Here is a 16,113-nt window from a genome sequence, read left to right as displayed (position 1 = left end):
CAAAAGGTGATACTTTTATTGGATCAATTACTATGTTCAGCTGCTGGAAGTAAGTTTGCATTGTACAGGTGTTCAGAGAAAAACAAGCAACAATAATTAACTAGCAGATGTTACGAACCCAGTCTGATGTGAATGTTCTTTTTTAAAGGAAGAGTTAAAGAAGAAACTTCCTAGATTACAAATTGGCTACTGGAAGCTTCAGGTTACAAGCTCCCCTCAGCAGGAAGACACTAAAAAAAAAAAAAAAGCAAGTTCATGAGATTGCACTGACTTCTGCCAGGGTGAGAGGATGATAGCATAGTGATGATGAGAACAATACACAAGGTAGGATGGGGAGAAGGACATCAAGGATGAACTAAGGGGTATCCACAGAACAGAATGAAGGATAATGTGTATTGTGGGAAATAACTGAGCAGGAAGAATAGGGAAGGGGAATGCTGGGATACTTTCCAGTACATAGGATTCTGGTCCAAGTAACGCAGGCTCAGGCACTACAAAATATTCTTAAGTGCTCACAATGGAAATGTTATTTCCTATGGTATGGTGTTGTGTTCATGTTCCATATATTTAAAATCTTCAAATTGCCAAGCATTTCAAATGGAATACAACATTGCAAATAGTTAGGTTTTACATATTAATGTAGTTCACGTGATGTACATTACTTTATTAGCAGAGAATAAATGAAAACATTGTTTAATAAGATGTATTTCTTTTAAAAGTTTACTATTATTGACCATTCCAGACCATCAACTGATAGCACACAGTATATGCATTTGTTATTCAATTATTGCGGAGGAACCAAATATCTTTCTTCAAGGCAGCATTTCTCTTTCAGAGACAACACATTTTTCTTTCCACAGTGGGTCAATTCCTTTTGTGCAACTTTGTTACTTACTGTAAGCAATGTGACAGTGTCCTATTGTAACATCACTTAAGTATGTGCAATACAACCCATGGCCTTACATTTTGTAAACTCTTAAGCATTCCTTTGTGGCTGAGCCGAGACCTCTCTTGATGGTCAACTAATGTGCTGGGTACTCATCTGGCTGTCTAAAAGGAAACTAAAACACCCACCAGCAAGGCTACCTCCTGTTCCAGTAAGGATGGCCCAGGATTTTGTAAATCCTAGTTGTTTTTTATCTTTTCAGGTTCCATGCTTTCCCCCTCTTGCAATGATCTCTCCTGATTTTATCCTTACTCAAGGCTGGCTCTACCTAGCCATTATGTGGAGTCAAGAGACCATGGCACAAATCAGAGTAACTAGAGTATAGTGCTAAAGATAAAGTCAAGGTTTTAAAAAATCATCAGCAGGCTTTATACTTGCTATTGAACATTATTGAATTGCCTTGCTGATCTGTAGAACACAGCAAAAAAAAAAAGCATTCTATAGTCTTTATGAAGAAAAACTGAGCAATTTAGGCTCTTCTAATTTAAATTAGTCTTGTCTAGATTATTTAAGTTATAAAATCATAAAGTTGGAAGGGGCTATTTAGGCCATCGAATCCAAACTCTTGGTCAGTGTGGAAATCCAGTTTAAAGCATCCCTAACAGTTGGTTGTCCAAGCTTTGCTCAAATACCTCCAGCAATGGAGAGCTCACCACCTCAACTAGCAGTCAGTTCCATTGTCTGACAGCTCTGACAGGATGAAGTTTTTCTTGATGCTTCCTGCCATTCCATGGATTAATCTCTTAGATGACAGGGAACAAGTAGCATCTCTGTTGTGACAGCTCTTTAGGTCAGGAGTGGGCAATGTTCAAAGGCCTGGAGGCCATTTTCACCCACCAGACCCCTGACTTAGGCTGCTGTTCATGCAGTGCCTGAAATTTAGTGGCAAATCACTCCATAACACTATAATGGTTAAACTGAACATGTTGCCTGGCATGCTTTAGGTCAGGGTCCTCGAACTTTTTAAACAGGGGGCCAGTTCACTGTCCCTCAGACTGTTGGGGGGTTTTGAAAAAACCCCCATAGTTTGAAAAAATATGAACAAATTCCTATGCACACTGCACATTAAAATTAATTAAAATTAAAATAAATTGGTGCAAAATAGAGCTGCCAGGTTGCTGACGGGGATGGGGCGTTATGCTCACATGACTCCAGTCCTCCGTCAGCTTCACTGGCTTCCCATTGAAGCCCGGGCCCAATTCAAGGTGTTGATTATGACCTATAAAGCCCTAAACGGCTTGGGTCCTGGCTACCTGAACGAGCGCTTACGTCCGTATATGCCCGACCGCCCTTTGAGATCTGCGGGAGAGGCCCTTCTCTGGGAACCCTCCATGAAAGAAATTAGGAGAGTAAGTACCCGGAGGAGGGCGTTCTCTGCGGTGGCGCCCAACCTATGGAATTCACTCCCCAAAGAGGTCCACCTGGCACCGTCGTTACTGGTTTTTCGGCGCCAGGTAAAGACCTTTTTATTTAAACATCATTTCAATTGTTAAAACATATGATCTGGCCAGGACAACTTCTTCTTCCTTCTCTTTCTCCTCCTATATTTTTATTTTATACTGATAATTTTAATTTTATATTTGTAAATCAATGTATTTTTTGTATTTTTGTATTTAATGGTAATTTATTATGTACTATTGTATTTCAATGTATTTTATCATGTTGTAAGCCGCCCCAAGGTTTTGGCAAGGGGCGGCATAGAAATGTTATAATAATAAAAATAATAATAATAATAATAATAATAATAATAATAATAATAATAAAAAATTAAATTAAAAATAATTAGATTTTTAAAAATAATTAAAAATGTTTGCTCTGCTGGCTTGGGCTGCAGCAGAAACCCAAGATAAAGTGGGGAAGAGCATGTTCATATTCAAGGGACATAGCTACAATGTCCGCGATAGTGCTGGGGGTGGGGGCGGGGGAAGACGGGTGTGATCGCTCTTGCACTCATGCAGGGAAAGGGGATGCGATCACGGCCCTCTCCCCACAAGTGCGACCGCGATCATGCCCATCTTCCCTTCACGAGCGCAACTGTGATCGCGGCCATCTCCCTACCCCCCAAGCACAAAGATGGGTGCGATCACGGGCACGCTCGTGCAGGGAAGGCAGGTGCGATCGCAGGTGCACTCGTGCAGGGAAGGCTGGCGCGATCGTGGCCCTCTCCCCCTCCCCCAGCACGACTGTGATCATGCCCATCTTCCCTGCATGAGCGCTACCACAATCGTGGCCATCTCCCCACTGAGTATGCCTGTGCGGCTCAGAGCCTTTGGACTCGCTCGGAGATAATCTCCAAGAGAATCCAAAAGCTCTGAGGCAGGCCGGCTAAACAATCATGACGGGCCATATCCAGCCCATGGGACATTGTTTGAGGACCCATGCTTAGGTACTTGAAAATGTTACCATATTTCCATTCAGTCCTCTTCTCAAAGCTAAGCACACTCTGTTCCTTCAATCTTTCCTCATTGGACTTGGTTTCTGATCCCATGATCAGCCTTGAGCTCATTCCAGTGTATGTGGATCCTTCTTAGTGTCATGTTCAGAACTGAACACAGCATTCATGGGGAGGGCAGACTAATACAGAATAGAGTGGAACCACTACTTCCCATAATTTAGAAACTATACTTCCACTTAAAATTGCTGTTGCCTTTTTCTGCAGCCAGATCACACAGTTGACTCATATTCAGCTTGTGATCAACTACAACTTCAAGGTTCTTTGCTGGATATTATAATCAAGCTGGATATCCACCATCTTTTACATATGCATTTGATTCCTGTTTTCTAAACGAAAAACTTTGTACCTGTTTCTATTGAAATAATTGGGTTTTTTTCTTGCTCAGCTTTCTAATCTAAGAAATTTTCAATTTTGTTTCTGTTTTCTAAAGCATCAGCTATCCTACCTAATTGTGAGTCATCTGTACATTTAATAAGCATCCCCCATCTGCTCCTCCTTCTCTTCATATAATTAATAAAAATGTTGATGAATACAGTACCCGGATCCAACATTGCAGCATCCTATTTGATATGCTTATCTAGTTTGACAAAGAACCGCAAGGAATCACTTTGATCTAAATAAGTTCACCCTAGCTCAGACTAGACGTGCAGATTCCTATACCGGTAAGCAAGAGTTAACATACAAAGTAAAAATTATTTCTCAATTATTAGTAAATCCAAAATCCATGCTACAACATATTTCATATGCAATTTCCAGTCAACTCAAGCCCATTCAGCCATTAATCATCCAGAAGATGAGAAGTGCATGTGGGACCATGTTTGGCCTGACCCTCTCCAAATTGCTGTGGTTCTGCTTTACTCTCTTCTATATTTTGGTGGAGTTACTCAGGTAACTGATCTACTCATGTAGACTTTGTGTGCAAATTTTGAGCCTTGCCTGTGCAGCGTTCTAAAAAAGTAAACTCCCTGCTTCCCCTGATATGTGAAGAGCAGAGCAAGTAATGGAAATGCAATGGAGGGACAAGGCCAACAAAACCCACTGTCCCTCTTCTCATAATTCTAATGGTGTGACAGGAGGGCAACACATCAAACAAGCCATCAATTCAAGTCAAAGATGTTACATGTTAAACAAGTTTAGATACTTACTATCAAAGAATTATCAGATGGTTTTTTATATTTCAGCATTCCCACCCTTCTTCTGAAGTCGTGTTCTTGTTGGTTCAGTCTTTACCAGTGGTTCTTGGATAACAGTGGCTGGATACTTTGTGCCTAGAAGTTCAACTTCCAGTTTTTGTCCAATTTTATTGAGTTCCACAGGGACATATGCAAAAGCTAGACTCTGCTTTGCACTATAGCTGTAACATCCGGATGTGGTGTTGCCAATAACCTGGAAACATACCCAAATATCAAAATATTTAGTGCAATAAAGTCTACCTATTTTATTTTTATTTATTTATTTTCCAATTTATATCCTGCCTTTCCTACAAAGGGCTCAAGGCAGCTTACATCATTCTCCTCCTCCATCTTGTCCCCACAACAACCCTGTAAGGTAGGCTGGGCTGAGAGTCTGTGACTGGCCCAAAGTCACCCAGTTGGCTCCATGGCTGAGCGGAGACTAGAACCCAGATCGTCTGAGTCCCAGTCCCATGCTCTTAACCACTACACCACACTGGCTCTCATTGATGTTTGTGTTAGTAAAGATAGAAGGCTAGATGTGGTCACTTCTCCAACCAGTCTGGTCAGGGGACTCTCAAATGAAGGAATTCCCCCTTCCTCTCCACAGGCCCTGCGACCCCCACAGGCTGCTCCAGGGAGCTGCAGGAGGAGCCAGGAGATTCCTGTCCCAGAAGCAGACTTCTACTATATGACTTTGGATTTAACCCATGTTAGTTTTTACAGCCATGCATATCTATTATAATTCAAATGACCTTCCCTGATTTTCAAAAAGGATGGGAACTCAGAATATGCCCTAGAAAAATTAGCTTTGGTTACTTGAAATAAAATCTATGCTGCTTGCCTTGTTCTTATACCAGACACTTTCATTCCCCTCTGGATCAACATTATCCGTTTCCAAGGTGAGATACACAAGTTGTCGTTCCAGCCCCTTTTCTTTAATCTGCTTCAGTGCTTGCTTTCCTATGAAGTCTGCTGGCTGGGAAAAAAGGTAATGATGATAAATGATTAGTCAGGCCCTGTGACAAGGTTATAGATCTAAGCATTTAAATTTGCCTTCACTTGTTTTCCCATCAATTAGCTTTAGATAAAAGTAAAAATTAAATCAAACCACTGGGTTTATGAATGCTATTTTAACTGGTCCACAAGTGGACATGTCCAATTACTGTAGAAGGAGGTGGTGGCAGTGGTAGCAGCATCAAGGTTCAAAGAGCCCTGTGACTTTCTTCTTGTTCTTTCATGAAGAAATGACAGCAGAGTCACATAGAAAAAAACAGTGAAAGACAAACACTTCTTTTAAAAATTCCCTCAAAATATAGGGGTAGCAAGCATTTCTCTAGTCAACGGTTTGTGCAACTATACTTATTCTAGCAAATAGTACAGATTATGGAGCGGCCATAGTTCATACTATGAACAAATGGGTTCGTATGTAGGAAATCCCAGAAATCACCATTTTAAAGGATCTGAAGTAACAGTGATGGGAAAGACTTCCCAGTGGCTATTGACACTTCTTATCGTGAGGCAAATTATTGGTCCATCCAGATGGAAAATCACTGTCAACTGGATGGACAGCTGGTTAGATTCAGTATAAGATGTGTAAATGTCCAGTCACATAGATGGTTTAAAAACAGATCAGACAAATTAATGATGGATAGATCTAAGCCATGATGACTAAGAAAGAACTTAGTGGCTGAGACACAAAGAAAGAGTTGGTTATAGCCTTTCCAGAAGCATTTGATTGACTACTTGGTCTGATCCAGCAGGACTCTTCTAATGAATAGAGCCCTTGGTGCCTGGGTTCAACAGGAATCACTGAATCAAGGGGTGGTATAACTGCTTACCTGAGCTATGAATGCCCGCACTCCTGAAATGTAATTTGGGTTTATTTGGATTTCAAGGAAAAGGGTCTGCTGCCAGATTTCCACAATTAACTGATCACAGCATAGGATGGAATAGAGAAATGTGGTATTTTGAGATGGAGGTCACTTAGTGCTACCATGAATTCTGCAGCTATTTCTATAGTTTAAATGATTTTTTTTTTTTTTGCATAAGAAGACAAAAATAAACTGCAGGGGAACACAGGAGGGATATGAGTCAATGATGATGACATCTGGACTGATATTCCCCGCATGTCTAGTAAAATTCTTTGAATGAAGTAAGGCAATGTGCCAATTGTATCCTTGCTTGGACAACCTTTTGATTGGGCAGTAATTTCACAGCATTTTTCCATTCTCTATCCTGAATATTAAATCCCTTTTTCCAACTTAGGAAAAAAACGTGTTCATGACATTTTGCCCTTTACATAGAAAAGTATCACTGTGAAAAGGAAAGATTTCCTTTTGTCATTTCCTCCTGGTTGTTCCTTTTCCTGAAACCTGCCTTGCCTCCCATCCACCCTCTACCACACACATCTAAGCTTCACTGCTCTGCTTAGTACCAGAAGTTAGAATTTTAAAAATTATGGATAAACAACATGCTAATAAAGGAAGGTGTAGTACAAACATCACTGTATGTATCCAAAACTAGTTATACTCAGCATTCCCTAGAGTTTAACAGATTAACACTGATGTTAATTTACACTGTAATCCAAAATCTTTTGCATGAACTGACAAACAGTAGTCTTTGAATACTGAGAAAGTCAGGATGTATGTTTTGAAGGAGATAAGACTGCTGGACACCCTGTTCACCATCAAATCTGACTAATTAAGTGCTATAGTGCAAGTTTGCCAGACGCATCAGTTCGTTTCACAGGTCAGTCCTAGCCCACAAAGAACCACAAAGTCCAGGTCACAGGGCTAGCATATGAATCCAGGTAGCTTGCTGCAATGACTAGCAGCTGCAGCCACAGCCTCACCTCCCTTTTCCCACCTCCCACCTCAGGAGTCAACCTTTTAGACTATCCCACTTTCTTTGTCCCTTTGGTCCTTCCTTACTTGATCATGCCTCTTTGGGTTATATCAAGTGGCTCAAAGCCTGATTCACTTGCTCCGGTTTTAATCCCTGGGCCAAAAACAATACCAAACAAAGCTTTTCAGCTTAGATGGTGGGTTTACAAGTACTGAGTACACCAGATTTAATGTAGGTTCCATCCTGCTCACTACTTTCACTCCCTTTTCCTACCTGTTCACTACTTCAGTGATCTAGGAAATAAATTTAGGATAAAGCAAATTGGAGGGCAATGCTTCCCATCCTAATTCTGGTATTTTCTGGATTTAAAAAAAGAGATGTTGACCAATAAGATCTCCAAACATGAATTTCAGAATAAACTTCAGGGGATTATAAAGTCTGCTTCAAAATGATAGGTGAGTTTGTTAGTCACCACAGCTTTCTTCCAGCTTGTGTTAAATACACTCTGTTCATCTCCATCACCTCCATCTCTACCACCTCACTTAAAACAACTCTTCATTCCCCTTCAAGCTGAGTCCTAGCAAGAGCAGAAGCAGAAATGTATAGAGAAAACGAAGACAAAGGTTTTTCTTTTCTCCCAGTCCATGACACTTGCTGACAGTACATGAGAGACTGTGGGAGAACTACATCTCCCCTAATGCCCCACATCTAAGCATGCTGTTACTTGCTGTTTGTTATGAAGAAGGAACAGCAAACAGGGAGGGTGGATAAATAGCTGCCCTTTTCTTTTTTCCATGTGCCTTGGCTGCTGCTTTTACTGCTGCCCAGGTTCAGAGGAAGGCTAGCAGGGGAATGTTATAGCTTTGTGAGCAAGGTGGTAACACTGAGATTCGACCTTGGCTCAGCCTGAAAGCTGAGCTCTGGGAAAATGCAAATGAACATTATTTTACTGCAGCAGTTTTAGAACTAACTTTGCATAACTTGTTCTGTAGCATGTATTATGCACACGCACATGTATATGTGTGTGCGCACAGATCCTTGTTCAGTAAAATGCTGCTGGTATGCATATTGGAGAACAATGCCTTCCAATGTATTTTGATGTAAGAACATAGGAAAAGGATAAAATAAATAAAGCTTCCATCTGCATATAGGGAGATTGAATCTAACTCTATTATTTCCTTGTTAACAAAAGTCAGCCATTACGAGTCTTTTAACATTATACTTATTTATTTAAACATTTTTATGCCGCCCCATTCGCCAAAGCCTCGGGGTGGCTTACAACAATAAATTAAAATAATTATAATCTTAAATTAAAAAAATATAAACATTAGATTAAAAATACAAAAATACAGTATAAAATAAGCCGCCCTGGCCAGATAAAATCCAATAATATTAACAGTTAAAATACCGCTTAAATAAAAAGGTCTTCGCCTGGTGCCGAAAAACAAATAACGACGGCGCCAGGCGGACCCCTCTGGGGAGCGCATTCCATAACTTAGGCGCCACCGCAGAGAAAGCCCTCCTCCGAGTACCCACCCTCCTAATTTCTTTCACGGAGGGTTCCCGGAGAAGGGCCTCTCCCGCCGATCTCAAGGGGCGGCTGGGCATATATGGATGTAAGCGCTCCTTCAGGTAACCAGGACCCAAGCTGTTTAGGGCTTTATAGGTCATCACCAACACCTTGAATTGGGCCCGGACTTCAATGGGAAGCCAGTGAAGCTGACGGAGAACTGGAGTCATGTGAACATAACGCCCAGTCCCCGTAAGCAACCTGGCAGCTCTATTTTGAACCAATTGAAGTATCCGGACCGTCTTCAAGGGTAGTCCCACATAGAGCGCGTTACAGAAGTCAAGACGGGAATTCACCAGCGCGTGTGTCACTGTCCCAAGGCAGTCGTACTCCAGGTAGGGGCGCAGCTGATGAATCAGCTGAAGCTGGAGGAAAGCGCTCCTCGCCGCTGCTGTCACCTGAGCTTCCAGTGAAAGCTCTGGATCGAGGAGCACTCCCAGGCTGTGGACCTTGGAGTGCAACCCCATTCAGGACAAGGTTCAATTCACCCTGTCCGAAGCCCGATCCGCCAACCAACAGGCCCTCTGTCTTGTCTGGATTGAGCTTCAGTTTATTGGCCCTCATCCAGCCCATTACCATAGTCCCCCAGCCATAGTCCCCCAGCACCACCTTCTGGAACCGGCCATTGAGATAGGAGCGGAACCACTGCAAAGCAGTGCCTCCGAACCCCAATCCTGCAAGCCTATCCAGAAGGATACCATGGTCGCTGAGAGGTCCAGAAGAACCAACAGGGACGCACTCCCTTATCCTTCTCCCTGCACAGGTCATCGTACAGGGCGACCGAGGCAGATTCAGTACTGTACCCGGGTCTGAAGCTGGACTGAAATGGGTCCAGATAATCAGTTTCATCCAAGAGTGCTTGGAGTTGTCCCGCCACCACCCGCTCTAACATCTTCCCCAGAAACGGGATGTTGGCCACTGGTCTATAATTAGTGGCCAACTCTGGATCCAGTGACGCCTTCTTCAGGACCGGTCGGACTACCGCCTCCTTTAAAGGGGCAGACACCCGATCCTCCCTCAGAGAAGTGTTAACCACTTCCAAGATCCAGATCCCAATCCCGTGCTTGGAATTATTTATTAACCAAGACGGGCAAGGGTCCAATAGGCAAGTGGTGGGACGTACTCGTCCAAGCACCTTGTCCACATCATCGGGCCGCAGTAACTGAAATTCATCCAATAATTCTGGACCAGACGGCAGCATTGGCGTCTCCCTTAAAACCTCTGAATCAATAGTGGAATCCAGCTCGTGACGAATCTGAGCGATTTTCTCCCTGAAATGCCTGGCAAAGTCGTCACAGCGGGCCTTTGAGGGTGGAACCAGGTCTTCTTTCGGACCTGGACGAACCAGGCCTTGCACCACTCGAAAGAGCTCTGCCGGACGGCATTGTGAGGAGGCAATGGAAGCGGAAAAAAATCTCTTTTTCGCCGCCCTCACCGCCACAGCATAGGCCCGATAGTGGGCTCTCAAGTGTGTTCGGTCAGATTCATCCCGTGATTTCCTCCACCTACGCTCTAGCCGTCTCCCAACCTGCTTCATCGCCCTCAATTCAGGAGTATACCAAGGGGAAGAGCGGGCTCTGCCCGGCGGGAGAGGACGCTTAGGAGTGATCGTGTCCACAGCCCTGGTCATCTCCCCGTTCCACAGTTCGACCAGAGCCTCGATAGGAGCACCCGTCTTGTCAGCCGGAAACTCCCCCAGGGCCTTCAGGAATCCTTCCGGATCCATCCGGCTCCGGGGGCGGACCCACACAATCGGGTCCGCACCCTTACAGAGGGAGAGGCCACTCTCGAGCACAAACCTCACCAGGAAGTGATCTGACCATGACAGGGGAATCAAGCATAAATTCCTCACCCTCAGACCACCCTCTTCCTGTCCCGTCGAGAAAACCAGGTCCAGAGTGTGTCCATGTTCATGGGTTGGGCCGGTGACATGTTGAGACAGCCCCATGGCCGCCATGGAGGCCATGAAATCCTGAGCTGCCCCGGTCAGATCAGTCTCAGCATGGAGATTGAAGTTCCCAAGGACCAACATCCTGGGGGTCCTGAACACCAGGTCCGAGACAATCTCCGTCAGCTCAAGCAGGGAGACTGTTGGGTAGAAGGGTGCATGGTACACCAACAGAATCCCCAATCTGTCTCGGTTGCCCAACACCAAGTAGAGACACTCTAGCCCTGGTCTCGAAGGGACAGGAAGTCCCGTGAGAGAGATGGAAGCTCGGTAAACCAAAGCGACCCCCCCTCCCCTCCCCTCCCCTCCGGGCTCAAACAGTGCTGAACCAGATACCCGGGCGGGCACAGTTGGGAGAGGGCCACCCCCCCCTCCCACCCAGGTCTCCGTTATACAAGCCAGGTCGGCTCCCTCATCCACAATCAAGTCATGGATGAGGGAAGATTTGTTATTGACCGACCTGGCATTAAGCAACAGCACCATCAGGTCCGAGGGGTGGCTGGCAAGACTCCCTGGCACCCTCTGGCTGGGGGCAAAACCAGAAGTAAGGACAGGTGTCAGCCATCTGTCCCTCCTTCTTCTATGCAGACATGTTAAGCTCCCACCACTGTTACGTCCATTGCCCAAAATCACCCCAATGGTGGCGCCCATGCGCTCCCCAGGAAACATAAGCGGCAACGTGGCAAGGGACGACTCCATAAAACAGCTTAAAATACAATACAATTATAAAAACAGTTAAAAAACTCACAGTAAAACGCAGCCCAGCAGGAGGGCCAATTATAACACAGCCAATCAAGCCCCCTGGCCAGCCCAGCCCCCTGCTTGGCCCCCGAATGGCTCCCAAATGGCGGCGACTGCCCTTTGGCCAACGGCCCTTTGGCTGCTGGCCGCCACCGGCGCTTTTAGGCCGCAGGGCCCCCCCACGCTCCACCCATCCGGAGCACGTCCCTCATCCGTGCCAGGGCGTGGCGGCCGGTCAGGTGGTGGAATCTGGCAGCGCGGGCGTTCGCTGCCAGCGTTCGCTGCCGGGCGCGCAGGTGTTTTTGCCGACTGTATATAAGAAGTATAATATACTTCTTATATACAGTCAAATCAGTCAGTCTTGAGTCATTTCTTACAAAACAAAAGGACTCGATGGGTAACTTTTGACTAATATCCCTTAATGAAGCCGATCTAGAAATTTTCTTCATAATATAAATACACTCCTTTCATCATGTATTCATAGAATTACACAGTTGGAAGAGGCCTAGAAGGCCATTGGGTCCAAACCCCTGTTTAATGCAGGACTCAAGTCTTCCATCCAAATTCTAACCAGGCTGGACCCCACATAAAAGAAATAACAAATGCATTGTTTTAATTAAATTATGCCCCATATAAAAGGCAAATAGTATAATCAATAGACCTAGTCATTGTCACAAAAGGCATGTCTATAAAAGATGGGTATTTAAAATGTATGTTGTATTCTGGAACATAGTCCATGCAGGTGGCTTTCCTCTTTAGGGCTCCATCTCTCTAGAAAAGCAGTAGTGTAGTAACTTTCCTGCAATAGTCCATAAACCCTCAAGTAAATGTACCTGCAAGATGATTTCAAATAGTACACTGCCACTTCCACCAGCCAATTCATTTGCTTGTGATTAGTCCAGACACTGTGTCATTGCAAACAGTGTGCTGGTTCTCCTACTCACAAGTAAGAAATACTATGCAGCAAGCATGGGCACCCTGTTGCTTGAACAGGCACCGGAACCATTTATTTCTCATCCTCAATGTCTCCTTACAGGTATACAGTAAATGCACCAAGGGGTTACGAGAGAATATGAAGGACAAACCAAACATGAGCCATCAGAGAGACACCCTAACCCTTACAGAAAAAGGCAATCAGCCTGTGCCCATTAAAAGCAGCTATCCATAATATGCCAGCTGACATAACTAAGTGCACTACTGCACTTGGTTGCTTGCAGGAGCTATGATAGAGAAGAGAGAATCATAGGCAGAGTTTGACATTTACATTTATAGGATGTAAATGTGCCATGGTTAGCAACCCTCATCTGCAGGCAATAGTTCTGTGTTTTGCTTCTACAAGCGCTAATGAAACTATGCCTATAAAAGAAACACATGCATTTAAATACTTCTAAGCTCCCCAGTGCTTACTCTTCAACATTATTCATTTGATTCCCATAAATCCATCACAAATAAATGGAAAACACAGTTTGCATGAAGGTTAATGCAGCAGTCATAATTGGAGCCTTGAGTATGACCTGGCAACAGATGTGAATTGCTTTAATGGGTCACTTCTAGATTAATTGCATAGAAGGCAGTTAATGCCTGTGCATATATAAATAGAAAGACAACTAAAGTAATTTTGACTTGCCTTCACCTTTTAAAAAATATCACAATTCAATTCATGACAAGAAAACATATATATTTAACTTAGTCTTTTAAAAAAGAAGGAACAGTTTACTATAAGTGATATGCATTATAATATGAGCAGATTTTTACTTGCGCTATGAAACCTCCTCAGTTCTGCCTCTAGCCCCCATGACACCCCAAATTTTTTATGGAGCAGTTTCTGAGGACACATAGCAAGAGAGTGCAGCGAGGAGGAATGGCTCTGGTCCCTACTCCACTGGCAGATCTTTTCTGTTAGAAGAAGAGGATAATTTGATATAAGTTTTAGCCTACAATGACTGTTTCTGTGAACCAGAGGCAATATTTTATATGTTTAATATTTTTTCTGAAATAGCTCTTTAATGAAGATGTGCAGTTTGTTCATAATGACAAATCAAAAGAAGACTCAGTAAAATGAGCAGACAAGAAAATAACAATTTTCTTAACAAAAACTAACAATAAAAATGCCTTTCCTTCCCTGTTTACAATAAGGGAGAAATGATGTTTTTTGTATTCTATCTAAATGTTCATTCATTTATTAAATTTCTATAGCACCTATTAGCTGAACCTATCACCAATATAAAGATGATACAAAGTAAAAGAGAGATTCAAATAAACCAAATTCTTCAGAATTTAATGTATACAACTTACTCTGAAAAAAGAATATCACAATATAGGATGAACTGATAAATTTCAAAAAACTGATTTGTAAGAAAATTTACAAGTATAACAGGCATAGCCATGTAATTTGGCATTGAAATGACCCTTCAGTGTCCATGCCTCTCAAATGTACTAATACAATCTGCACATAGAACTTAAAGCATAATATAAGGAAGTGAGTCACTTGAGCCATGGCTGACTACTCAGTGTAATAACAACTTCTGGGCAGGAAAATGTGTTAGTATACTGTATTCGTTCCATGCACTTGATCACTGCACATGTGTCACTACATATCCAAGCCTGACTTCTAGACGGGGAGCTGCTGTCTCTAGCAGCATCTGATGCTTCCCCTCTTACCTTCCAGGATTGGGGGAAGCAAGCTGGACTGGCAGCTGCCACGTCAAAGGAACTTGAAGCAGTAGCTTTCACAGCTCTTCTCCCTCACCCTCTTGTTGGGTAAGCACAGGGGATGGTACCAGGTATGGGTAGAGTGTTAGGTCCACTTCACAAAATTTAAGCTGAGGTATGCATAGCTAAGGCCTTGCCCACAACAGGCTCTGGTCCTGCCCACTGCTGACATGCAGCTCCTGAAACATTTTCCATACTGGAATTCCCTTATCTAGCATTACTGTCTCTTACACAAGAGCCACTGCAAGGAATGATAATAGAAGCATACATATGCACAGCTTCTGTTAATTTCCTGAAGGCTTAAGCAATGTAAATTCTTTCTGACTTGTGCTTTACTCCCCCCACCCCCATCCCCACTTCTATCCCTTTATTCTACATTTGTCACATTTTTTTCTTTGGTGAATGGAATGATCACCCATTAAGAAATAACAAAATATGATTATAATAATAGTGAAAATTTAAAACTGAATACCTGAATAAAATTTAAAACTGAATACCTTTAAAACTGAAAAAGCAGACACCAAACTATTGCTTGCCTTCTCTATTGTTTTCCTCTTCTCTAAAGAGTATGTAGTTCCTGGGTTTCAGGAGAACCCGGAGACCTTTTATTCACTATACAAAGAATGGTGAACTTGAGGAAAAAGATTTAGAACAGTGAGACGAGACTAGTTCAGCAGTAACTCTAGGCCTCTAACAAATTCTTTCATTTTTCTCAAGGGTCCCAAAATAAATACTTGGCTGTAATCATAAGAGTAATATACATTAGCTAAAATAATTGTTCACTTTGGCACATTGTGATTAAGACAATATACAGAAAGAAGCAGAGGGACAACAGAAGAAATTGTTTCATTGCATTAAAGGAGATGCATAATGCCAACCAAATGCCTGCAGAAATTGAAATTAGTATCAAAGCTAAAATACTTTGTAACAGGCCTGGCCATTGACATTTTGACCCTATGATCAGAATTGTGATGGCATACATACTCAGAAAAAAACAGAAACATCACCCTGTCAACAAAAGTGTGTATAGGTTTTCCCAGTTGCAATGTATGGCTGTGAAAGCTGGACCATAAAGAAGGCTGAGTGCCAAAGGACTGAGGCCTTTGAATTGTGGTCCTGGAGGAGACTCCTGCGAGTCCCTTGGACCGCAAGGCGATCAAACTGGTCAGTCCTAGAGGAGATCAACCCTGACTGCTCTTTAGAGGCCAGATAGTGAAGATGAAACTCAAATACTTTGGCCACCTAATGAGATGGAAGGACTCCCTGGAGAAGAGCCTAATGCTGGGAACAATAGATGGCAACAGAAGAAGGGGACAGCAGAGGATGAGGTGGCTAGATGGAGTCACTGAAGCAGTCAGTGTGAGCTTGGGTGGACTCCAGGAGATGGTGGAGGACAGGAAGGCCTGGAGGAATGTTGTCCATGGGGTCGCGATAGGTCGGACACGACTTCGCGACTAACAACAACATACTCAGGGCTTTATTTAATGGACACACAGTTGCAAAATATGCAAGTCCAGGGATAAAAAGTATGCATCTCCAGAACAGCATTTGTGCAGTTCAAAAGACCTTTTGAACAAAAGTTGTGTTATGTTAGCTGATGTAAAAAGTTATTGATAATAACATCTACATGAAACCGCTGGGAGAGGTCATTAGGAGGTGTGGGCTGCGTAATCATCAGTACGCTGATGATACCCAGCTCTACCTCTCTTTTTCAACCAATCC

At 43.2% G+C, this 16,113-nt stretch overlaps 1 protein-coding gene across 2 annotated transcripts in view; it reads right to left on the bottom strand.

The window, feature by feature from the left end:
- Positions 1-16,113, bottom strand: part of DMGDH (dimethylglycine dehydrogenase) — a 55,791-nt gene continuing 39,678 nt past the window's right edge. Inside the window, exons 15-17 of one of the 2 annotated variants that reach the window (XM_044446808.1) lie at positions 5,418-5,552; positions 4,547-4,787; positions 1-230 (exon numbers count right to left, since the gene is read on the bottom strand). In XM_044446808.1, the coding sequence (XP_044302743.1) occupies positions 4,572-4,787; positions 5,418-5,552 (351 nt within the window). In that variant the 3' untranslated portion in view covers positions 1-230; positions 4,547-4,571. Of the gene's footprint in view, positions 231-4,546; positions 4,788-5,417; positions 5,553-16,113 lie in introns of those variants that run through there. The other variant, XR_006416334.1, reaches the window with a different exon arrangement.

Source organism: Varanus komodoensis, unplaced genomic scaffold, assembly GCF_004798865.1.
Source record: "Varanus komodoensis strain SLA01 unplaced genomic scaffold, ASM479886v1 scaffold5, whole genome shotgun sequence".
NCBI classification, from domain to species: Eukaryota; Metazoa; Chordata; class Lepidosauria; order Squamata; family Varanidae; genus Varanus; species Varanus komodoensis.
Note: the sequence above shows the minus strand (reverse complement) of the source record. Positions and strands in the feature narration are given on the sequence as shown.